Source organism: Pseudophryne corroboree, chromosome 9 (assembly GCF_028390025.1).
Source record: "Pseudophryne corroboree isolate aPseCor3 chromosome 9, aPseCor3.hap2, whole genome shotgun sequence".
Lineage (NCBI taxonomy): Eukaryota > Metazoa > Chordata > Amphibia > Anura > Myobatrachidae > Pseudophryne > Pseudophryne corroboree.
In genome coordinates, this window is record NC_086452.1 from 174,284,610 (window position 1) to 174,310,452 (window position 25,843).

At 48.1% G+C, this 25,843-nt stretch overlaps 1 protein-coding gene across 3 annotated transcripts in view; it reads right to left on the reverse strand.

Moving 5' to 3' along the window:
- Window positions 1–25,843, reverse strand: part of SH3GLB1 (SH3 domain containing GRB2 like, endophilin B1) — a 168,715-nt gene that overhangs the window by 74,505 nt on the left and 68,367 nt on the right. For 2 of the 3 annotated variants that reach the window (XM_063939959.1, XM_063939960.1), the window contains exon 7: window positions 1,595–1,618. The exons of the other annotated variant lie outside the window; for it this stretch is intronic. In XM_063939959.1, the coding sequence (XP_063796029.1) occupies window positions 1,595–1,618 (24 nt within the window). The remainder of the gene's footprint in view (window positions 1–1,594; window positions 1,619–25,843) is intronic. 3 annotated transcript variants of the gene reach the window in all.

A 25,843-nucleotide genomic window follows, 5' to 3' on the forward strand; every position in this document is an offset into this window, starting at 1 on the left:
ACACAGGGAATGCTCTGATAGAGGACAGGACCTACTAGCCCTTTGGAGAGACAGAGGGAGAGTTTGCCAGCACACACCAAAAACGCTATAATTATATAGGGACAACCTTATATAAGTGTTTTCCCTTATAGCATGTTTTTTATATATTTCTAACGCCAAATTAGTGCCCCCCCTCTCTGTTTTAACCCTGTTTCTGTAGTGCAGTGCAGGGGAGAGCCTGGGAGCCTTCCCTCCAGCCTTTCTGTGAGGGAAAATGGCGCTGTGTGCTGAGGAGATAGGCCCCGCCCCTTTTTCGGCGGCCTCGTCTCCCGCTCTTAACGGATTCTGGCAGGGGTTAAATATCTCCATATAGCCCCCGGAGGCTATATGTGAGGTATTTTTAGCCAAAAAAGGTTTTCATTTGCCTCCCAGGGCGCCCCCCTCCCAGCGCCCTGCACCCTCAGTGACTGCCGTGTGATGTGTGCTGAGAGGAAAATGGCGCACAGCTGCAGTGCTGTGCGCTACCTTAAGAAGACTGAGGAGTCTTCTGCCGCCGATTCTGGACCTCTTCTCGTTTCAGCATCTGCAAGGGGGCCGGCGGCGAGGCTCCGGTGACCATCCAGGCTGTACCTGTGATCGTCCCTCTGGAGCTAATGTCCAGTAGCCAAGAAGCCAATCCATCCTGCACGCAGGTGAGTTCACTTCTTCTCCCCTAAGTCCCTCGTTGCAGTGATCCTGTTGCCAGCAGGACTCACTGTAAAATAAAAAACCTAAGCTAAACTTTTCTAAGCAGCTCTTTAGGAGAGCCACCTAGATTGCACCCTTCTCGGCCGGGCACAAAAATCTAACTGAGGCTTGGAGGAGGGTCATAGGGGGAGGAGCCAGTGCACACCACCTGATCCTAAAGCTTTACTTTTTGTGCCCTGTCTCCTGCGGAGCCGCTATTCCCCATGGTCCTTTCAGGAACCCCAGCATCCACTAGGACGATAGAGAAATTATATACTTTTATCAGGAAATCTCTAAAACCAGGGGGGCAGCAACAGGGGCGGTGGTTTATGGGGCCCCACACACAAGGTCACTCTGACCTTGCTATTGGAGAGGGGTGTAGTATGGTATGCCGGCGGCCCGGCTCCCGGGGGACCAGCATACCGGCGCCGGGAGCCCGACCGCCGGCCCACCGACAGCGTGACGAGCGCAAATGAGACCCTTGCGGGCGCGCTACACGCGCCACGCTATTTATTCTCCCTCCAGGGGGGTCGTGGACCCCCACGAGGGATTATGTGTGTCGGTATGCCGGGTGTCGGGATTCCGGCGCCGGTATACTGCGTGCCGGGATCCCGACATTCGGCAACCAGAAGACCACCCATTGGGGAGAATAGGTGCTCCGAACGAGGGCTGCCATGGCTCTGCATGCACAGAGCGGCTCCAGAGTCCAGCACTGCTGCCTACGGCTCTGACCCGTCTCATGGTTGCTCCTCTCGTCGGCTCTGATGCAATAACAGATTGTCACCATGGAAAGGTTGAAAAAACCCATTTGCGTCCAATCGCATAAAGTACAGAGGTCGCAGTGCAGACCAGTTGAGTCTTACACATTATACCTAGGAAATATACTCACCCTTGTTACTTCCTCAGTCCACATCTGATCAGCATTAACAAAGTACAAACACAACAGGATTTATTATTCAATAAACACCTATACTAGTACTATATATTTGATACTCAATGGCTCATATGAAAGCATAATGGAACAGAACAGGACTAAAAATACACTAAGCAGAAATATTAGTAAATCACCATTTATAATCCTGGTATCACAAAATACAGTTAAACATAAAAAATGATTATCATGACATGGTCGCATAATGGTATAAATATATATGTGACTAGTAAATGCCTTAGGACAGCACTAGTGGATATGGTAAGGAAAAAATAAGATTTTACACTTACCGGTAAATCTATTTCTCGTAGTCCGTAGAGGATGCTGGGACTCCGTAAGGACCATGGGGAATAGACGGGCTCCGCAGGAGACAGGGGCACTGTAAGAAAAACTTTAGACTCTGGGTGTGCACTGGCTCCTCCCTCTATGCCCCTCCTCCAGACCTCAGTTAGAGAAACTGTGCCCAGAGGAGATGGACAGTACGAGGAAAGGATATTTGTTAATCCAAGGGCAAGATTCATACCAGCCACACCAATCACACCGTATAACTTGTGATAAACTACCCAGTTAACAGTATGAACAAACAACATAGTCTCGGTCCAAACCGATGAACTATAATATAACCCTTATGTAAGCAATAACTATATACAAGTCTTGCAGAAGTAGTCCGCACTTGGAACGGGCGCCCAGCATCCTCTACGGACTACGAGAAATAGATTTACCGGTAAGTGTAAAATCTTATTTTCTCTAAATAGGATGCTGGGACTCCGTAAGGACCATGGGGATTATACCAAAGCTCCCAAACGGGCGGGAGAGTGCGGATGACTCTGCAGCACCGATTGAGCAAACAGGAGGTCCTCCTCAGCCAGGGTATCAAACTTATAGAACTTTGCAAAAGTGTTTGACCCCGACCAAGTAGCAGCTCGGCACAGCTGTAGTGCCGAGACCCCTTGGGCAGCCGCCCAAGACGAGCCCACCTTCCTAGTGGAATGGGCCTTAACCAATTTCGGTAACGGCAATCCTGCCGTAGAATGCGCCTGCTGAATCGTGTCACAGATCCAGCGAGCAATAGTCTGCTTTGAAGCAGGGCCGCCAACCTTGTTGGCTGCATACAGGACAAACAGTGCTTCTGTTTTTTCTGATCCTAGCCGTTCTGGCCACGTAAATTTTCAAAGCCCTGACCACATCAAGGGACTCTGAATCCTCCAAGTCACGTGTAGCCACAGGCACGACAATAGGTTGGTTCATATGAAAGGATGAGACCACCTTAGGTAGGAATTGAGGACGGGTCCGCAACTCCGCTCTATCCATATGGAAAACCAGATAGGGGCTTTTATGTGATAAAGCCGCCAATTCCGAAACTCGCCTAGCCGAAGCCAAGGCTAACAACATGACCACCTTCCAAGTGAGATATTTCAAACCAATGTGACTTAAGGAAACTTAACACCACGTTAAGGTCCCAAGGCGCCACCGGAGGTACAAAAGGAGGCTGAATATGCAGTACTCCCTTCACAAAAGTCTGTACTTCAGGTAAAGAGGCCAATTCCTATTGAAAGAAAATGGATAAGGCCGAAATCTGAACTTTAATGGAGCCCAATTTTAGGCCCAAATTCACTCCAGTTTGTAGGAAGTGAAGAAAACGGCCTAGATGGAATTCTTCTGTAGGAGCATTCCTGGCCTCACACCAAGAAACATATTTTCGCCATATTCGGTGATAATGTTTAGACGTCACGTCCTTCCTAGCCTTTATTAGCGTAGGAATGACCTCATCCGGAATACCTTTTTCCGCTAGGATCCGGCGTTCAACCGCCATGCCGTCAAACGCAGCCGCGGTAAGTCTTGGAACAGACAGGGACCTTGTTGTAACAGGTCCTGCCTTAGAAGAAGAGGCCACAGATCTTCTGTGAGCATTTCTTGCAGATCCGGATACCAGGTCCTTCGTGGCCAATCTGGAACAATGAGAATTGTTCTCACTCCTCTTCTTCTTATTATCCTCAACACCTTGGGTATGAGAGGAAGAGGAGGAAACACATATACCGACTGGAACACCCACGGTGTCACTAGGGCGTCCACAGCTACCGCCTGAGGGTCTCTTGACCTGGCGCAATACCTTTGTAGATTTTTGTTGAGACGGGATGCCATCATGTCTATTTGGGGTAGTCCCCACCGACTTGCAATGTGCGCGAAGACTTCCTGATGAAGTCCCCACTCTCCCGGATGCAGATCGTGTCTGCTGAGGAAGTCTGCTTCCCAGTTGTCTACTCCCGGAATGAACACTGCTGACAGAGGGCTTACATGATTCTCCGCCCAGCGAAGAATTCTGGTGGCTTCCGCCATTGCCACTCTGCTCCTTGTGCCGCCTTGGCAGTTTACATGAGCTACTGCGGTGAAGTTGTCTGACTGGATCAGAACTGGTCGATTGCGAAGTAAGATCTCCGCTTGACGTAGGGCGTTGTATATGGCCCTTAGTTCCAGGATGTTGATGTGAAGACAAGTCTCTTGACTTGACCAAAGTCCTTGGAAATTTCTTCCCTGTGTGACTGCTCCCCAACCTCGGAGGCTCGCGTCCGTGGTCACCAGGATCCAGTCCTGAATGCCGAACCTGCGGCCTTCCAGGAGATGAGCACTGTGCAGCCACCACAGGAGAGATATCCTGGCTCTGGGAGACAGGGTGATCCTTTGATGCATTTGTAAATGAGACCTGGACCATTTGTCCAGTAGGTCCCATTGAAAAGTCCTCGCATGGAACCTGCCGAAGGGGATGGCCTCGTACGATGCCACCATCTTCCCCAGGACACGGGTGCAGTGAAGCACTGAAACCTTTTTTGGCTTTAATAGGTTCCTGACCAGAGCTATGAGCTCATGAGCCTTTTCCATCGGAAGAAAAAATAAGATTTTACTCACCGTTAAATCTATTTCTCGTAGTCCGTAGTGGATGCTGGGGACTCCGTAAGGACCATGGGGAATAGCGGCTCCGCAGGAGACTGGGCACAGCTAAGAAAGATTTAGGACTACCTGGTGTGCACTGGCTCCTCCCACTATGACCCTCCTCCAGACTTCAGTAAGGATACTGTGCCCGGAAGAGCTAACACAATAAGGAAGGATTTTGAATCCCGGGTAAGACTCATACCAGCCACACCAATCACACCGTATAACTCGTGATAATATACCCAGTTAACAGTATGAACACAACAGAGCCTCTCAAAAGATGGCTCAACAATAACCCTTGTAGTTAACAATAACTATATACAAGTATTGCAGACAGTCCGCACTTGGGACGGGCGCCCAGCATCCACTACGGACTACGAGAAATAGATTTACCGGTGAGTAAAATCTTATTTTCTCTGACGTCCTAGTGGATGCTGGGGACTTCGTAAGGACCATGGGGATTATACCAAAGCTCCCAAACAGGCGGGAGAGTGCGGATGACTCTGCAGCACCGAATGAGAGAACTCAAGGTCCTCCTCAGCCAGGGTATCAAATTTGTAGAATTTTGCAAACGTGTTTGCCCCTGACCAAGTAGCAGCTCGGCAAAGTTGTAAAGCCGAGACCCCTCGGGCAGCCGCCCAAGAAGAGCCCACTTTCCTCGTGGAATGGGCTTTTACAGATTTAGGCTGCGGCAGGCCAGCCACAGAATGCACAAGCTGAATTGTGCTACAAATCCAGCGAGCAATAGTCTGCTTTGAAGCAGGAGCACCCATCTTGTTTGGTGCATACAGGATAAATAGCGAGTCAGTCTTCCTGACTCCAGCCGTCCTGGAAACATAAATTTTCAAGGCCCTGACTACGTCCAGTAACTTGGAGTCCTCCAAGTCCCTAGTAGCCGCAGGCACCACGATAGGTTGGTATAAATGAAAAGCTGATACCACCTTAGGAAGAAACTGGGGACGAGTCCTCAATTCTGCCCTATCCATATGGAAAATCAAATAGGGGCTTTTACATGACAAAGCCGCCAATTCTGACACACGCCTTGCCGAAGCCAAGGCCAAAAGCATGACCACTTTCCACGTGAGATATTTTAAATCCACGGTTTTGAGTGGCTCAAACCAATGTGACTTTAGGAAACCCAACACCACGTTGAGGTCCCACGGTACCACTGGAGGCACAAAAGGAGGCTGAATATGCAGCACTCCCTTGACAAATGTCTGAACTTCAGGCAGTGAAGCCAGTTCTTTTTGGAAGAAAATCGACAGAGCCGAAATCTGGACCTTAATGGAACCCAGTTTTAGGCCCATAGTCACCCCTGACTGTAGGAAGTGCAGAAATCGACCTAGCTGGAATTCCTCCGTTGGGGCCTTCCTGGCCTCACACCACGCAACATATTTTCGCCATATGCGGTGATAATGTTGTACGGTTACATCTTTTCTAGCTTTAATAAGCGTAGGAATGACTTCCTCCAGAATACCCTTTTCTTTTAGGATCCGGTGTTCAACCGCCATGCCGTCAAATGCAGCCGCGGTAAGTCTTGAAACAGACAGGGCCCCTGCAGCAGCAGGTCCTGTCTGAGCGGCAGAGGCCATGGGTCCTCTGAGATTAATTCTTGAAGTTCCGGGTACCAAGACCTTCTTGGCCAATCTGGAACAATGAGAATAGTTCTTACTCCTCTTTTCTTTATTATCCTCAGTACCTTGGGTATGAGAGGAAGAGGAGGGAACACATAAACCGACCGGTACACCCACGGTGTCACTAGAGCGTCCACAGCTATCGCCTGAGGGTCTCTTGACCTGGCGCAATATTTTTATAGCTTTTTGTTTAAGCGGGACGCCATCATGTCCACCTGTGGCTTTTCCCAATGGTTTACAATCAGTTGGAAGACTTCTGGATGAAGTCCCCACTCTCCCGGGTGGAGGTCGTGCCTGCTGAGGAAGTCTGCTTCCCAGTTGTCCACTCCCGGAATGAACACTGCTGACAGTGCTAACACGTGATTTTCCGCCCATCGGAGAATCCTTGTGGCTTCTGCCATCGCCGTCCTGCTTCTTGTGCCGCCCTGTCGATTTACATGGGCGACTGCCGTGATGTTGTCTGACTGGATCAGAACCGGCTGGTTTTGAAGCAGGGGCTTTGCTTGACTTAGGGCATTGTAAATGGCCCTCAGTTCCAGAACATTTATGTGTAGGGAAGTCTCCTGACTTGACCAAAGTCCTTGGAAGTTTCTTCCCCGTGTGACTGCACCCCATCCCCGAAGGCTGGCATCCGTGGTCACCAGGACCCAGTCCTGTATGCCGAATCTGCGGCCCTCTCTGAGATGAGCACTCTGCAGCCACCACAGCAGAGACACCCTGGTCCTTGGAGACAGGGTTACCAACCGATGCATTTGAAGATGCGATCCGGACCATTGGTCCAATAGGTCCCACCGAAAGGTTCTGGCATGGAACCTGCCGAATGGAATCGCTTCGTAGGAAGCTACCATCTTTCCCAGGACTCGCGTGCAATGATGCACAGACACCTGTTTTGGTTTCAGGAGGCCTCTCACTAGAGACGACAGCTCCTTGGCTTTCTCCTCTGGGAGAAACACTTTTTCCGAAGGAGTATCATCATTTCGGCTATTACCTTGGTAAATACCCTCGGTGCCGTGGACAGGCCGAAACGGCAACGTCTGGAATTGGTAATGACAATCCTGTACCACAAATCTGAGGTACTCCTGGTGAGGATATTAAATGGGGACATGCAGGTAAGCATCCTTGATGTCCAGAGATACCATGTAATCTCCCTCTTCCAGGCTTGCAATAACCGCCCTGAGCGATTTCATCTTGAACTTGAATTTTCTTAAATATGTGTTCAAGGATTTCAAATTTAAAATGGGTCTCACCGAACCGTCCGGTTTCGGTACCACAAACATTGTGGAATAGTAACCCCGTCCTTGTTGAAGTAGGGGCATCTTGACTATCACCTGCTGGGAATACAGCTTGTGAATTGCCTCTAACACAGCCTCCCTTTCTGAAGGAGTCGTTGGTAAGGCAGATTTGAGGAAACGGCGGGGGGGGGGGGGAATGTCTCGAATTCCAGCCTGTACCCCTGAGATACCACTTGAAGGATCCAGGGATCTACCTGTGAGCGAGCCCACTGATTGCTGCAGTTTTTGAGACGGCCCCCCACCGTACCTGGCTCCGCCTGCTGAGCCCCAGCGTCATGCGGCGGATTTAGCAGAAGAAGCGGGGGAGGACTTTTGTTCCTGGGAAGTGGCTGTATGCTGCAGCTTTTTTTCCCCTACCTCTGCCTCTGGGCAGAAAGGACGCGCCTCTACCCCGTCTGCTCTTTTGGGGGCGAAAGGACTGCACCTGATAATACGGTGCTCTCTTTGGTTGTGAGGGGACATGTGGCAAAAATGCTGACTTCCCAGCTGTTGCTGTGGACACTAAGTCTGAAAGACCATCCCCGAACAACTCCTCACCCTTATAAGGCAAAACTTCCATGTGCCTTTTTTGAATCTGCATCACCTGTCCACTGCCGGGTCCATAACCCTCTCCTGGCACAAATGGACAGTGCACTTATTTTTGATGCCAGCCGGCAAATATCCCTCTGTGCATCTCTTATGTAAAAGACAGCGTCTTTAATATGCTCTACGTTTAGCAATATAGTGTCCCTGTCTAGGTTGTCAATGTTTTCTGACAGGGAGTCTGACCATGCAGCTGCAGCACTGCACATCCATGCTGAGGCAATAGCTGGTCTCAGTATAATACCAGTGTGTGTATATATAGCTTTCTGGAGAGCCTCCTGCTTTCTGTCAGCAGGTTCCTTTAGGGCGGCCGTATCCTGGGACGGCAGTGCCACCTTTTTTGATAAGCGCGTAAGAGCTTTATCCACCCTAGGGGGTGTTTCCCAACGTGACCTATCCTCTGGCGGGAAAGGGTACGCCATTAGTAATTTTTTTGAAATTACCAATTTTTTAATCGGGGGAAGCCCACGCTAGGTTCACACACTTCATTCAATTCTTCAGAAGGGGGAAAAACTACTGGTAGTTTTTTCTCTCCAAACATAATACCCTTTTTTGTGGTACCTGGGGTCACCTCAGAAATGTGTAAAACATTTTTCATTGCCTCAATCATATAACGAGTGGCCCTATTGGACATTACATTAGTCTCTTCGTCGTCGACACTGGTATCAGTATCCGTGTCGACATCTGTGTCTGCCATCTGAGGTAGCGGGCGTTTTAGAGCCCCTGATGACTTTTGAGACGTCTGGGCAGGCACGGGCTGAGAAGCCGGCTGCCCCGCATTTGGCATGTCGTCAAATTTTTTATGTAAGGAGTCGACACTTTCGCGTAATTCCTTCCACAAGTCCATCCACTCCGGTGTCTGCCCCGCAGGGGGTGACAACACATTTATAGGCACCTGCTCCTCCTCCACATAAGTCTCCTCATCAAACATGTCGACACAGCCGTACCGACACACCGCACACACACAGGGAATGCTCTGACAAAAGACCGGACCCCACAAAGCCCTTTGGGGAGACAGAGAGAGAGTATGCCAGCACACACCAGAGCGCTATATAAATCAGGGATTAACTAAATTATATCCCCTTATAGCTGCTATATGTATATTGCGCCTAAATTTAGTGCCCCCCCTCTCTTTTTTACCTTTTTCTGTAGTGTAGACTGCAGGGGAGAGCCAGGGAGCTTCCTTCCAGCGGAGCTGTGAGGGAGAAATGGCGCCAGTGTGCTGAGGGAGATAGCTCCGCCCCTTTTTCGGCGGACTTTTCTCCCGCTTTTTTTATGGATTCTGGCAGGGGTATTTATCACATATATAGCCTCTGGGGCTATATATTGTGATATATTTGCCAGCCAAGGTGTATTTATTGCTTTTCCCCATGGTCCTTACGGAGTCCCCAGCATCCACTAGGACGTCAGAGAAACCTTTTTCTGTTCTGTGTCCAGAATCAGGCCCAAAAAGGTTGTAGGAACCAGCTGGGACTTCGGAATATTGAGAATCCAGCCGTGCTGTTGCAATGTCCTCACTGACAGTGACACGCTTTCCAGTAACTTCTCTCGAGATCTCGCCTTTATGAGGAGATCGTCCAAGTATGGGATAATTGTGACACCCTGCTTGCGCAGGAGCACCATCATTTCCGCCATTACCTTGGTGAAAATTCTCGGGGCCGTGGAAAGCCCAAACGGCAACGTCTGAAATTGGTAATGACAGTCCTGTACCGCAAATCTCAGAAACGCCTGGTGAGGAAGAAAAATCGGAACATGAAGGTAAGCATCCTTTATGTCCAGGGAAACCATCCAATCCCCCCCTCCAGGCTGGCGATGACCGATCTGAGCGATTCCATCTTGAACTTGAACTTTTCAAGTACAGGTTCAGGGATTTCAGATTCAAAATGGGTCTGACCGAACCATCCGGTTTCGGAACCACAAACAGGGTAGAGTAATACCCCTTTCCTTGCTGGAGAAGAGGAACCTTGACCATCACTTGTTGCAGATACAATTTTTGAATTGCAGTTAACACTAACTCCCTTTCTGATGGAGAAGCTGGCAGAGACGATTTCAAAAACCGGCGAGTAGGCATCTCTTCGAATTCCAGCCTGTATCCCTGAGAAACAATCTCTATTGCCCAGGGATCCACCTGTGAGTGAACCCAGACGTGGCTGAAAAATCGAAGACGTGCCCCCACTTGATCTGGCCCCCCCCCAGGGAAGCCCCAGCGTCATGCGGTGGATTTTGCAGACGTAGGGGGGGACTTCTGCTCCTGGGAACTAGCTGTGTGCAGCTTTTTTTCCCTTGCCTTTACCCCTGGCAAGAAAGGACGATCCCCGTACCTTTTTGCTTTTATTTGAACGAAAGGACTGCATTTGGTAATGAGGTGCCTTCTTAGTATGTTGTGGGGGAACATAAGGTAAAAAATTCGATTTACCAGCCGTAGCAGTAGAGACAAGGTCCGAGAGGCCTTCTCCAAACAACTCCTCCCCCTTGTAAGGCAACGACTCCATATGCCGCTTTGAGTCGCCAACCCCCGTCCACTGTCGGGTCCACAAGAGTCGCCTAGCAGAAACAGACATAGCATTTATTCTGGAGCTTAGTAAACAAATGTCTCTGAGCATCCCTCATATAGAACGCAGCATCCTTGATATGCTCTAGGGTCATTAGAATGGTATCCTTATCTAGGGTCTCAATCTCCGTAGACAAGGAATCTGTCCATGCTGCGACAGCACTACAAACCCAGGCCGATGCCATAGCCGGCCTAACAATAGTACCAGAATGTGTGTAAATGTACTTCATGGTAACTTACTACTTACGATCCGCAGGATCCTTGAGGGTAGCAGTATCCTGGGAAGGCAGTGCCACCTTCTTGGATAAGCGTGTCAACGCCTTGTCTACTTTAGGCGAAGATTCCCATCGTATCCTGTCCTTTTGTGGGAAGGGATACGCCATAAGAATCCTTTTGGGAACTTGTAGTCTGTCTGGAGATTCCCAAGCCTTTTCGCACAATTCGCTTAGCTCAAATGAGGACGGAAAGGTTATCTCAGGCTTTTTCTCTTTATACATGTGTACCCTCGTGTCAGGGACAGGGGGTTCCTCAGTAATATGCAAAACCTCTTTAATAGCAATGATCATGTAACGAATACCTTTAGCCACCTTTGGCTGTAATTTTGCATCCTCATAGTCGACACTGGAATCTGAATCCGTGTCGGTATCTGTGTCAGTGATCTGGGATAATGTGCGTTTCTGAGACCCAGAAGGTCCCGGTGCCACTGGAACAGGCATGGTCTGACTACCTGACAATTCCCTAACCTCAGTCTTGTCTAATCTCTTATGCAATAAATTTACATTAGCATTAAAAGACATTCCACATATCCATCCAGTCTGGTGTCGGCGTTGCCGACGGCGACCTGACAATCATGCACTCCCCCTCCTCCTTGGGCGAGCCTTCATCGTCAAATATGTCGACACACGCGTACCGACACACTCCACACACACAGGGAAACTCTTTTCTGAAGACAGGTTCCCCTTTAGGCCCTTTGGAGAGACAGAGAGAGAGAGTATGCCAGCACACACCCCAGCGCTATATGACCCCGGAGAAAAACACAGAATGTTTACCCAGTAGCGCTGCTGTAATGTATAATCGCCAATTATGTGCCCCCCCTCTACTTTAAAACCCTCTTTCACCGTGTGTCAAGCAGGGGAGAGTCCGGGGAGCTTCCTCTCAGCGGTGCTGTGGAGAGAAAATGGCGCTGGTGAGTGCTGAGGGAGAAGCCCCGCCCCCTTGGCGGCGGGCTTCTTTCCCGCTCAAACTTAATAAAATATGGCGGGGGCTCTTTTATATACATGTGCAGTGCCCACCTGTACATGTATATAGTCATTTGCCATAGGACAGGTATTCTATTGCTGCCCAGGGCGCCCCCCCCTGCGCCCTGCACCCTTACAGTGACCGGAGTGTGTGAGGTGTATGGGAGCAATGACGCACAGCTGCAGTGCTGTGCGTTACCTCAGTGAAGCACCCGAGGGCTTCTGCCGCCTCAGTAGTCTTCTTTCTTCGTTTCTTCCGGCTCTGTGAGGAGAACGGCGACGCGGCTCTGGGATGAACGCCCAGGACGAACCTGTGTTCCACTGCCTCTGGAGCTAATGGTGTCCAGTAGCTGAGAAGCAGAGCCTATCATTTAAGTAAGTCTGCTCCTCTCTCCTCAGTCCCTCGATGCAGGGAGTCTGTTGCCAGCAGAGCTCCCTGAAAATAAGAAAAAAAACCTAACAAAATGCTTTCTTAGCAGGAGGAGGAGCCAGTGCACACCCAGAGTCTAAAGTCTTTCTTAAAGTGCCCATGTCTCCTGCGGAGCCCGTCTATTCCCCATGGTCCTTACGGAGTCCCAGCATCCTCTAGGACGTTAGAGAAAAGAAAAATTTCATGGTAGGAATTTTACATATTTGCTATTATTCTCAAAAGAGAGAGACAAATCGAAAACTAAGAAAGAATGAACTGTAAAGAAAGAACATTCTCAAACTATATTACACAGGTGACCCACAAATCAACTCCCATCTCCCCATTATACAAGCAGCACAACCTGGGTGCAGTCAGGGATGTGACCCAAGTTGAAGGTAATTATACAATATTTTTAATAGTTGTGTGTATTAAGCAAAAAGTTTCTGATCATAGAAATCAAAGGTTTCACTATCTACTAAGTCGCAATCAAAAAAATAAGAATTTACTTACCGATAATTCTATTTCTCGGAGTCCGTAGTGGATGCTGGGGTTCCTGAAAGGACCATGGGGAATAGCGGCTCCGCAGGAGACAGGGCACAAAAGTAAAGCTTTTACAGGTCAGGTGGTGTGTACTGGCTCCTCCCCCTATGACCCTCCTCCAGACTCCAGTTAGGTACTGTGCCCGGACGAGCGTACACAATAAGGGAGGATTTTGAATCCCGGGTAAGACTCATACCAGCCACACCAATCACACCGTACAACTTGTGATCTAAACCCAGTTAACAGTATGATAACAGAGGAGCCTCTGAAAGATGGCTTCCTAAACAATAACCCGAATTAGTTAACAATAACTATGTACAAGTATTGCAGATAATCCGCACTTGGGATGGGCGCCCAGCATCCACTACGGACTCCGAGAAATAGAATTATCGGTAAGTAAATTCTTATTTTCTCTATCGTCCTAAGTGGATGCTGGGGTTCCTGAAAGGACCATGGGGATTATACCAAAGCTCCCAAACGGGCGGGAGAGTGCGGATGACTCTGCAGCACCGAATGAGAGAACTCCAGGTCCTCCTTTGCCAGGGTATCAAATTTGTAAAAATTTACAAACGTGTTCTCCCCTGACCACGTAGCTGCTCGGCAGAGTTGTAATGCCGAGACCCCTCGGGCAGCCGCCCAAGATGAGCCCACCTTCCTTGCGGAATGGGCCTTAACAGATTTAGGCTGTGGCAGGCCTGCCACAGAATGTACAAGTTGAATTTTGTTACAAATCCAACGAGCAATCGACTGCTTAGAAGCAGGTGCACCCAACTTGTTGGGTGCATACAGTATAAACAGCGAGTCAGATTTTCTGACTCCAGCCGTCCTTTAAATGTATATTTTTAAGGCTCTGACAACGTCCAACAACTTGGAGTCCTTCAAGTCGTCTGTAGCCGCAGGCACTACAATAGGCTGGTTCAGGTGAAACCCTGATACCACCTTAGGGAGAAAATGCGGACGCGTCCGCAGCTCTGCCCTATGTCGAATGGAAAATTAAATAAGGGCTTTTATAAAACAAAGCCGCCAGTTCAGATACTCTCCCGGCCGAAGCCAGGGCCAGTAACATAGTCACTTTCCATGTGAGATATTTCAAATCCACATTCTTTAGTGGTTCAAACCAATTGGATTTGAGGAAATCTAAAACTACATTTAGATCCCACGGTGCCACCTTAGGCACCACAGGAGGCTGTATATGCAGTACTCCTTTGATAAAAATCTGGACCTCAGGGACTGAGGCCAATTCTTTTTTGGAAGAATATTGATAGGGCCGAAATTTGAACCTTAATAGATCCCAATTTGAGACCCATAGACAATCCTGATTGCAGGAAATGTAGGAAAACGACCCAGTTGAAATTCCTCCATCGGAGCACTCCGTTGCTCGCACCACGCAACATATTTTCGCCAAATACGGCGATAATGCTTCGCGGTGACTTCCTTCCTTGCCTTTATCAAGGTAGGAATGACTTCTTCTGGAATGCCTTTTCCTTTTAGGATCTGGCATTCAAACGCCATGCCGTCAAACGCAGCCGCGGTAAGTCTTGAAAAAGACAAGGACCCTGCTGAAGCAGGTCCCTTCTCAGAAGTAGAGGCCACGGATCGTCCGTGACCATCTCTTGAAGTTCCGGGTACCAAGTCCTTCTTGGCCAATCCGGAGCCACTAGTCTTACTCCTCTTTGCCGTATAATCCTCAATACCTTTGGTATGAGAGGCAGAGGAGGAAACACATATACGGACTGGTACACCCAAGGTGTTACCAACGCGTCCACAGCTATTGCCTGCGGATCTCTTGACCTGGCGCAATAACTGTCCAGTGTCTTGTTGAGGCGAGACGCCATCATGTCCACCATTGGTTTTACCCAACGGTTTAATAGCATGTGGAAAACTTCTGGATGAAGTACCCACTCTCCCGGGTGAAGGTCGTGTCTGCTGAGGAAGTCTGCTTCCCAGTTGTCCACGCCCGGGATGAATACTGCTGACAGTGCTATCACGTGATTCTCCGCCCAGCGAAGGATCCTGTCAGCTTCTGCCATTCTGTTTCTTGTGCCGCCCTGTCTGTTTACATGGGCGACTGCCGTGATGTTGTCCGACTGGATCAACACCGGTCTTCCTTGAAGCAGAGGTTCCGCCTGGCTTAGAGCATTGTAGATTGCTCTTAGTTCCAGAATGCTTATGTGAAGAGACTTTTTCAGGCTCGACCACACTCCCTGGAAATTTCTTCCCTGTGTGACTGCTCCCCAGCCTCTCAGGCTGGCATCCGTGGTCACCAGGATCCAATCCTGCATGCCGAATCTGCGGCCCTCCAATAGATGAGCCTCCTGCAACCACCACAGAAGGGATACCCTTGTCCTCAGCGACAGGGTTATCCGCAGGTGCATCTGAAGATGCGACCCTGACCATTTGTCCAACAGATCCCTTTGCATGGAATCTGCCGAAAGGGATTGCTTCGTAAGAAGCTACCATTTTTTCCCAGGACTCTTGTGCATTGATGTACAGACACCTTTCCTGGTTTTAGGAGGTTCCTGACCAGGTCAGATAACTCCTTGGCTTTTTCTTCGGGAAGAAAAACCTTTTTCTGAACTGTGTCCAGAATCATCCCCAGGAACAGCAGACGAGTTGTCGGCATTAATTGGGATTTTGGAATATTCAGAATCCATCCGTGCTGCTTTAGCACCTCTTGAGATAGTGCTAAACCCATCTCTAGCTGTTCTCTGGACCTTGTCCTTATTAGGAGATCGTCCAAGTATGGGATAATTAATACGCCTTTTCTTCGAAGAAGAAATATTATCTCGGCCATTACCTTTGTAAAGACCCGAGGTGCCGTGGACAAACCAAACGGCAGCGTCTGAAACTGATAGTGACAGTTTTGTACAACGAACCTGAGGTACCCCTGGTGTGAAGGGTAATTGGAACGTGGAGATACGCATCCTTGATGTCCAAGGATACCATAAAGTCCCCTTCTTCCAGGTTCGCTATCACTGCTCTGAGTGACTCCATCTTGAACTTGAACTTCTTTATGTACAGGTTCAAGGACTTCAGATTTAGAATAGGCCTTACCGAGCCATCCGGCTTCGGTACCACAAAAAGAGTGGAATAATACCCCTTCCCTTGTTGTAGAAGAGGTACCTTGACTATCACCTGCTGAGAATACAGCTTGTGAATGGCTTCCAAAACCGTCTCCCTTTCTGAGGGGGACGTTGGTAAAGCCGACTTCAGGAAACGGCGAGGTGGCTCTGTCTCTAATTTCAACCTGTACCCCTGAGATATTATCTGCAGGATCCAGGGATTTACCTGCGAGTGAGCCCACTGCGCGCTGTAATTTTTGAGACGACCGCCTACCGCCCCCAAGTCCGCTTGCGAAGCCCCAGCGTCATGCTGAGGCTTTTGTAGAAGCCGGGGAGGGCTTCTGTTCCTGGGAAGGAGCTGCCTGTTGCTGTCTCTTCCCTCGTCCTCTGCCTCGTGGCAGATATGAATAGCCCTTTGCTCTCTTATTTTTAAAGGAACGAAAAGGCTGCTGTTGAAAAGTCGGTGCCTTTTTCTGTTGGGGAGTGACTTGAGGTAGAAAGGTGGATTTCCCGGCCGTAGCCGTGGCCACCAAAGCCGATAGACCGACCCCAAATAACTCCTCTACGCATCGCCTGTCCACTGTCGTGTCCATAAAGCTCTTCTGGCCGAAATGGACATAGCACTTACCCGTGATGCCAGTGTGCAGATATCTCTCTGTGCATCACGCATATAAAGAAATGCATCCTTTATTTGTTCTAACGACAGTAAAATATTGTCCCCGTCCAGGGTATCAATATTTTCGATCAGGGACTCTGACCAAACTACCCCAGCACTGCACATCCAGGCAGTCGCAATAGTTGGTCGTAGTATAACACCTGCATGTGTGTATATACCTTTTTGGATATTTTCCATCCTCCTATCTGATGGATCTTTAAGTGCGGCCGTCTCAGGAGAGGGTAACGCCACTTGTTTTGATAAGCGTGTTAGCGCTTTGTCCACCCTAGGAGGTGTTTCCCAGCGCTCCCTAACCTCTGGCGGGAAAGGGTATAAAGCCAATAACTTCTTTGAAATTAGCAGTTTTTTATCGGGGCACCCCACGCTTCATCACACACGTCATTTAATTCTTCTGATTCGGTAAAAACTACTGGTAGTTTTTTCACACCCCACATAATACCCTGTTTAGTGGTACCTGTAGTATCAGCTAAATGTAACATCTCCTTTATTGCCAAAATCATATAACGTGTGGCCCTACTGGAAAATACGGTTGATTCGTCACCATTACCACCGGAATCAGTGCCTGTGTCTGGGTCTGTGTCGACCGACTGAGGCAAGGGGCGTTTTACAGCCCCCTGACGGTGTTTGAGGCGCCTGGACAGGCACTAATTGAGTGTCCGGCCGCCTCATGTCGGCAAACGACTGCTTAAGCGAGTTGACGCTATCCCGTAATTCCACAAATAAAGGCATCCATTCTGGTGTCGACCCCCTAGGAGGTGACATCCTCATATTTGGCAATTGCTCCGCCTCCACACCAATAACGTCCTCATACATGTCGACACACACGTACCGACACACAGCAGACACACAGGGAATGCTCTATACGAAGACAGGACCCACTAGCCCTTTGGGGAGACAGAGGGAGAGTCTGCCAGCACACACCAAAAAGCGCTATATATGACAGGGATAGCCTTATGATTAAGTGCTCCCTTATAGCTGCTTTTATATTGATATCTTGCCATTTATTTTGCCCCCCCTCTCTGTTATACCCTGTTTCTGTAGTGCAGTGCAGGGGAGAGACCTGGGAGCCTTCCTGACCAGCGGAGCTGTGACAGAAAATGGCGCCGTGTGCTGAGGAGATAGGCCCCGCCCCTTTTCCGGCGGGCTCGTCTCCCGCTATTTAGTACATTTAGGCAGGGGTAAATATCTCCATATAGCCTCTGGGGCTATATGTGAGGTATTTTTAGCCTTTTTAAAGGTTTTCATTTGCCTCCCAGGGCGCCCCCCCCCCAGCGCCCTGCACCCTCAGTGACTGCCGTGTGAAGTGTGCTGAGAGGAAAATGGCGCACAGCTGCAGTGCTGTGCGCTACCTTAAGAAGACTGCAGGAGTCTTCAGCCGCCGATTCTGGACCTCTTCTTGCTTCAGCATCTGTGAGGGGGCCGGCGGCGTGGCTCCGGTGACCATCCAGGCTGTACCTGTGATCGTCCCTCTGGAGCTTCATGTCCAGTAGCCAAGAAGCCAATCCATCCTGCACGCAGGTGAGTTCACTTCTTCTCCCCTCTGTCCCTCGTTGCAGTGATCCTGTTGCCAGCAGGAATCACTGTAAAATAAAAAACCTAGCTAAACTTTCTCTAAGCAGCTCTTTATGAGAGCCACCTAGAATTGCACCCTTCTCGGCCGGGCACAAAAATCTAACTGGAGTCTGGAGGAGGGTCATAGGGGGAGGAGCCAGTACACACCACCTGACCTGTAAAAGCTTTACTTTTGTGCCCTGTCTCCTGCGGAGCCGCTATTCCCCATGGTCCTTTCAGGAACCCCAGCATCCACTTAGGACGATAGAGAAAATTCTGTATTTTAGATTTTTGGATATGGGAGACCCAAGCTTAACTATACACTTCAGGAGGTTACTTTGCTATGGATTAAAGCAGGGATGGGGAACCTTCGGCACATGTGTCAGCTTTCCCCCCCAATTGTTAGGGGTATAAATATCTGTATTGGCAACTGACCTCCTTATACCTTGAAAAAGATACCCTGGGTGGTATCGAAACGCGTTGGTCAGGAGGAAAGGAGAATATCTATTGGACGCTCTGCTGTGTGGAACATCTGTCCAGGGACGCCTGTGATATACACTTATGCGATTTTAGTCTGCCTGTGTGTAGACCATCATCTCTGGTGAGAGTCCACCTTATATTCTCCCTGTGGTTTTTTATCAAATTGTTTTTAGAATTTTATGGGAATAAAAAGCTGTATTACACTACGTGGAGTTACCCATTTTTTGTTTTATATAAATTCATGGAGTATGACACCATCATGATGAAAAGAACGTGACCGGCAGTGGCCCGCTCCCTCACGCTTGTTTGTCTACATTTAGTAGACCACCTCTTCTGGTAGGAGTCTGGAATTAGTGCCTCTTTGCATGATAAAATTTGAATATTACCATCTGCACTATTTGTTGTATTTTATTTCTGTTTAAGGAAACATTTATGAACAACAAAGGAACTATTGAAATTGTCCGTTACACTGCCAAGCGCCTATATAAACAGTGGTATTTCTTTGTATGAGTTGTATGTCTAAGGTCCTGGTGTTACCTTTTCCACTGGCTGTGGGCTGCTTTACACCTTAAGCGCAGACTTACCTTCTTAACACTTTGTTTGTTCTATGTGTCAGCTTTCCACTTAAAAGCTACTGTACTGGTAAAATGCAAATAAAATACCAAAATGGTCTTTGATAAATTTGTGTCTACATTAGGTAGAAAACAGGGTAAATCAATATGATTATCCCGATTTCAATGATTTTGTACTCGCGTTCACATAACATAAAATAAGTACGGATGAAGAGGAAAAAACTCATCAAGTTTCTTTTAGATAAACCACAAAATGTTCAACGTGCGCTCCTAGCGTAGCATGCCACATATCCAGCCGGTAATCAAGTTCCTCCCAAACCGTTTGTAACATACAGGGATCAATTTCGGTGATGCGCCCACAGACCAACCAGTGTCGTTGCAAGTAGTGGTACAAACCCAAGTTCCTTGATGAAACCCCAAATGAAGAAATCACGCGGGGGGAGATCTGGGATACATGGTGGCCAACGCAGCAGTTTTTGATCCACCACAGCTGTACGGCCAACCCATCTTTGGCCCCCGAACATGTTTTTGCTAATGAGGAGGGGCACCAAGCTGTTGAAAGATGAAGTCAGCACTGTCTTCTTCCAGCTGCAGGAGGAGCCATTGTTCCAGCATGTCAAGGTAGGTAACTCCTTTCTCAGTGGCTTTGGCTAAGAAAAGATCCCATAATTCTGTTGATTAGAAATGGCACAGAAGTCACTGACTTTGGGGGATTCACGTTCGTGTTGCAAGAATCCTTGAGCTGTTCCGCGCAACAAATTCTCATGTTTACTCCTCTGCTTCTTCCTCTACTGACGGACGCCCAGTAGATTTTTGCTTGCAAATGCAACCTGCGTCTTGAAATTGTTAATACCACTTCCAAAATGACTTACCTCTGGGTGGTTTTCCCAAAATTTAATCAAAATATGCAGTTGAACACTCCCAAAAGACTTGTTTGGATGAAAATCAAGAACGCAGAATGCCTCATGCTCGCCATTTCCCTCTGCTGGCTCCTGATCGATGCTAGCGGAATCAATGCAGAACCAGCAGCAGAGAATTTAAACTGTGAGAGATTGTCTTTCAAAGTACACAACTCGCAACATGAAACACTACATTTCGCATAAGAAATCATAGAAATCAGAAACATCATTTTGACTTATGTGTCCACATACATCCAGCCTCACTGCACGTTAAACAGCCCTTCTATTCACGCCATACTGTGGTGCGACGTGTTAGTGCTGAGAATCTTTTGTGCAACCATTTCCATTAAAATGTGTCTTATTTGCAAAATGACGTGAATAGAACATACAAGCAGCTTTTGTTGATTAAAAGGATACGCGGCATGCCTACATTCTGTGTGTGACTGCAGCTGTATCTCTATACGAAATGTTACACTACAATGGTTTCCTAGAAAACACTATCTTTTTCGTATGCATATACAGATGCGGTCGTACACACAATATAGGCATGCCACATATTTTAAGCAGCAGGGTCTGCTTGCGTGACTTATTCGCATAGCGATGCAAATAAGAAGCATTTTTGGCAAAAAACAAACAAAACAAATAAAAAAACACCCTGAGCTAACAAAGTTACACAGGACCTGTCAGCTCACTCACGCCAGGCATCTTTTGCTGCATGGCGTATGGAGGAAAGATGTATCAGTACCCTGTACATTTAATTTGTATATTCATTTAACTTTAAAGGTGAAGAGACAGAAAATAGGATTTTGGTACTTACCAGGTAAATACTTTTCTTTGAATCCATAAGCGGTACTGGAGTACTCTTGGGATATGGACGGTTCCGCAGGAAACAAGGCACTGAATAAATTAAATTTGGAACTACTCCTTCCCTCCATATCCCAGAGTACCTCAGTGTTTTTTTACTGAGCCGAACAGGAGCTATAGAGAGGTTGACAGTGGAGAATTACATATAACAAAACGTACAACACTAAAGTTGACACATAACGATACTGACAACTAACAGTTGACACCATAACCGATAGAACTTGATAATTTGAACCAGTCGGTGAGAGTGTGTTACCATAAGATCCCCTGAACTTACCACAAACCAGGAAAAACTGCTCTGGGTGGGCATCCAGTGCCCCCTATGGATTCAAAGAAAAGGATTTACCTGGTAAGTACCAAAATCCTATTTTCTTTTTCATCCACTAGGGGTCACTGGAGTACTCTTGGGACGTACCAAAGTTTCTCCCGTGGGCGGGAGAGCTGTTTGGCACCTGTAACACTAGGCGGCCAAAGCTAGATGCTGATGCCGCAAAAGTATCAAACTTGTAAAAGCGCACAAACGTGTGCACTGAAGACCATGTAGCCGCACGGCAAAGCTGTGTCGTAGAAGCTCCACGACTAGCTGCCAATGACGTTCCCACAGAACGTGTGGAATGAGCCGTTACTGATGTAGGTGGCTGTAACCTAGCATGAAGGTAAGCCTGACGTATGGTCAGTTTTATCCATCTGGATAAGGTCTGCTTAGAAGCTGGCCAACCCATCTTGGCAGCATCGTAGAGAACAAACAATGTATCCGTCTTACGAACTGTAGACGTTCGGGATACATAAACGCGTAGTGCGCGTACCACATCCAAGGTTTCAGAATCTCCTGTTAACACAGGAACTACTATTGGTTGATTGATGTGAAAAGAGGACACTACTTTTGGTAGGAAAGCGGGATTCGTCCGAAGTTCCGCTCTGTCATCATGAAACACTAAATACGGTGGCTTGCATGACAAGGCACCCAAATCTGAAACACGCCTTGCCGAAGCCAAGGCTAGGAGAAAAATTGTTTTCCAAGTGAGAAACTTAATATCCACTTGTTGTAAGGGTTCGAAATATAAAGACTGTAAGAAATCTAAAACCAGATTCAAGTCCCATGGCGCAGTAGGTGGAGTGAATGGAGGCTGTACTCTGAGGACACCTTGCAGAAAAGTGTGTACCGACGGCAATAGAGCCAATCTTCTCTGAAAGTAAATTGACAATGCAGATATCGGCACTTTTAGTGTGGATAAACGCAGACCTCCATCTAACCCCATCTGTAGAAATAACAAAAGACAGGATAACTTGAAAGATGAAGTTGGAAACTTCCGAGCTTCACACCAACCTATATAGGCACGCCAAATTCTGTAATAATGGGCTGCCGTAACCGGCTTCCTAGCTCGTAACATGGTTGGTATAACCGATTCTGGAATGCCCTCTCTTAAGAGGGCGGTCTCAACAGCCACCCCGTCAAACGCAGCCGCGCTAAATCGGGGTAAAGGAACGGACCCTGTTGTAACAGGTCCGAACGCAGTGGGAGCGGCCAAGGATCGTCTGCGAGTAGTCCGGGGAGATCCGAGAACCAAGCTCTCCGAGGCCAATGAGGCGCCACTAGTATGACTGTGACGGACTCTCTTTTGATCCGTTTTAGCAACAGGGGGAGCAGCGGAAACAGATACACGAGGCTGTATGGCCACGTGATTGTGAGAGCATCCACCGCCACTGCCTTTGGATCTCTCGTTCTGGACACGTACTGGGGCGTTTGATGATTGTGTGAGATGCCATCAGGTCCACTTGAGGGTGACCCCACTTCTGGACCAGCATGTGAAACACCTCTGGATTTAATGCCCATTCTCCTGGATGAAAATCCCGACGGCTGAGATAATCCGCCTCCCAGTTGTCCACTCCCGGAATGAATACTGCCGACAATATCACTTGGTGATACTCGGCCCAATAGAGGATTCAAGCTACTTCCCGCATTGCCATGCGGCTTTTCGTTTCTCCTTGTTTGTTGATGTATACGACTGCCGTCGCATTGTCTGACTGCACCTGAACAGTCTGAGACCGAAGCATGTGCACTGCTTGTCGTAGCGCATTGTAAATTGCCCGGAGTTCCAGGACATTTATAGACAGCAATCTTTCGTGATCCGCCCAGAGACCCTGGAGCTGATAATTTTGAATTACAGCTCCCCAACCTCTGAGACTCGCGTCCGCCGTGAGAATTATCCAATTCCAGGCGCCGAACCGTTTCCCTGTGGTTAGATTCTGTACTTTGAGCAACCAGAGTAGAGACACTCTGGCCCGTGGCGACAACCTCACCCTGCGGTGAATCTGCAGATGCGAGCCCGACCACTGTGCGAGCACATCCAGTTGAAAAGGACGTGAGTGAAATCTTCCAAACTGAAGCGCTCGAAAGCAGCCACCATTGTGCCTAAGAGGCGAATGCACAAATGAACAGAGACTGTGCGTGGCTTGAGCACTAATTGTACCAGATGACGAATGACCTGTACTTTCTGTTCTGGTAGGTAAATTCTTTGATTTACCGTATCGAGAATCATACCTAGGAATTGAAGTCGTTGAGACGGAATTAGATGTGATTTCTTGAAGTTGACAATCCAACCGTGGTGAACCAGTACATTGTATGTTAGCAACGCCTGTTGGAGGAGCATTTGTTGAGAAGGAGCTTTGATGAGCAAATCGTCCAAGTACGGAACTATTATCACTCCTAGGGATCTGAGATGAGCTACCATCACAGACATCACCTTGGTGAATACCCGAGGCGCTGACGAGAGGCCAAACGGTAAAGCCTGAAACTGGTAATGGTTCTGCCGTATTGCAAATCGCAAGAACCTCTGATGAGGTGGCCAAATCGGAATGTGGAAGTACGCATCCTTGAGATCCAGTGCAATCATGAATTCCTGTGGCTCTAGACCTGCAATTACTGAACACAGAGATTCCATCTTGAATCTGTAGTAAGTGACGTACTGATTGAGACCCTTTAAGTTCAATATTGGCCTAACCGAGCCATCCGGCTTGGGTACTACAAACAGACTGGAATAATAACCCTGACTCTGTTGGTGTACAGGGACCGGAATCAAAACTGCTGCATCCAGCAGAGACTGAATAGCAATCTGCAGAACCGCCTTCTTGTCGTCCGACACAGGCAGTCCTGTCTTGAAAAACCGCATTGGCGGGAGACAGTCGAACTCTATTTTGTAACCTTTTAACACTAAATTGCGGATCCACCCATCTGTGGACGTCTGAAACCACGCCAACTGGAACGTCTGAAGTCGTGCTCCCACAATTGGAGATCCGAGATGGGCTGGGAGCCCGTCATGCCACTGGCTTGCCGGTGACCTTAGCGTCCTGACGAGTGGTGTTGATTTGTTGGAAACCATGTCCCCGACCTCGTCTACCAGGGGTGGCCGTTCCTCTGCCACGCCCGCGAAAGGACTGAGGTCTAAAGGATTTGAACGCAGGTCCAGAATATCTCCTTCTAGGTACTGTTGGAGGCAATGGTAAAAAAACAGACTTTCCTCCCGTGGCCTCAGAAATCCATTTGTCCAATGCAGGACCAAACAACTTCTCGCCACCGTAAGGTAACGCCTCTATACCTTTTTTTAACCTCCGCCTGCCAAGAACGCAGCCAGAGCGCTCGTCGTGCTGTAACCAGTGATGATGAAAGGCGAGAAGTGAGCTGACAGACGTCAGTAGAAGCTGTACATAGATAGTCCGCAGCTTCCCCGATTTGATCAGCGAGAAGTATAAGGTGGTCATCACTTAAGGCAGACTTGAGTTCTGTTATCCATACCATTAGCGCCTTAGTTACCCAAATGCCAACCAACCCAGGTCTAAGCAATACCCCTGCTGCTATATACATGGACTTTAGCATAGCTTCTATTTTACGGTCCGAAGGGTCCTTAAGTGTAGTAGCAGTTGGTACTGGTATGGTTAATTTCTTTGTAAGTTTAGACACAGATGAATCCACCAATGGCGGATTCTCCCATGTAGCTGTTACAGAGTCTGGAAACGGGTAACTAGACTTAAATCTGCGAGGTATAGAAAACCGTTTATCCGGATTCTTTCGTGTTTCTAGCAACATCTTATTAAGAGATTCCGAAACAGGAAAACACATTGGAGTTCTCTATCGTTTAGTAAAGATGACCTCATCATTTGTCAGAGGCTCCTCAGTTTCTGTTAACTTCAGAGACTGACGCACTGCTCTGATGAGATTATCAATGCCCGGGCTGTCAAAATCGTCACCATCTGACTGCTGGTCTACTTCGCCCTCCTCACCCTCATCCTGTGCAGTGAGGTCTGGCATAGAATCGTCAGAAAGCAACATAGCAGACACTGGTAAATTATAAGACAAATGAAAATTATCCCTTCTACCCAAAGAGGACTTGGACTTTTGGTAAGGCTGAGACCCCTCCGGTAGTTCTAGTGGTCTCACCCTAGACTCCGATCTTGCCGCCTCCCGCTCTTGACGAGTGGCGGCCATTTCTGATTGCAATCCAGCCAGAACATCTGCAAGCATAGCCCATGGAGGGTCCGGGGATGAAACTGGTTTTGCAACCGGAGCGGAAATTGTATTTGTAGCTGAATTCACAAAACATACTGTACATGTAGTAGATCCATCCGGTAACACACTGTTACAGACCTTGCAGTGAAACTGCTTTTTAGTTTTAGCTGGTGTCTTACTCATTATGCAGACAAACAATACAAAATACAAGACAGACAACTTGCCCGACTCAGTAAATAGCACTAAGGTGTCTATATATATATATATATATATATATATATATATATATATATATATATATATATATATATATATATATATATATATATATATATATATATATATCTGGCCAAGTGCAGTGCAAGCCAGCAATATGAAACCTGATCCCCAAAATCCCCCTACAACCCTGCGCCTTCAATGGAGTA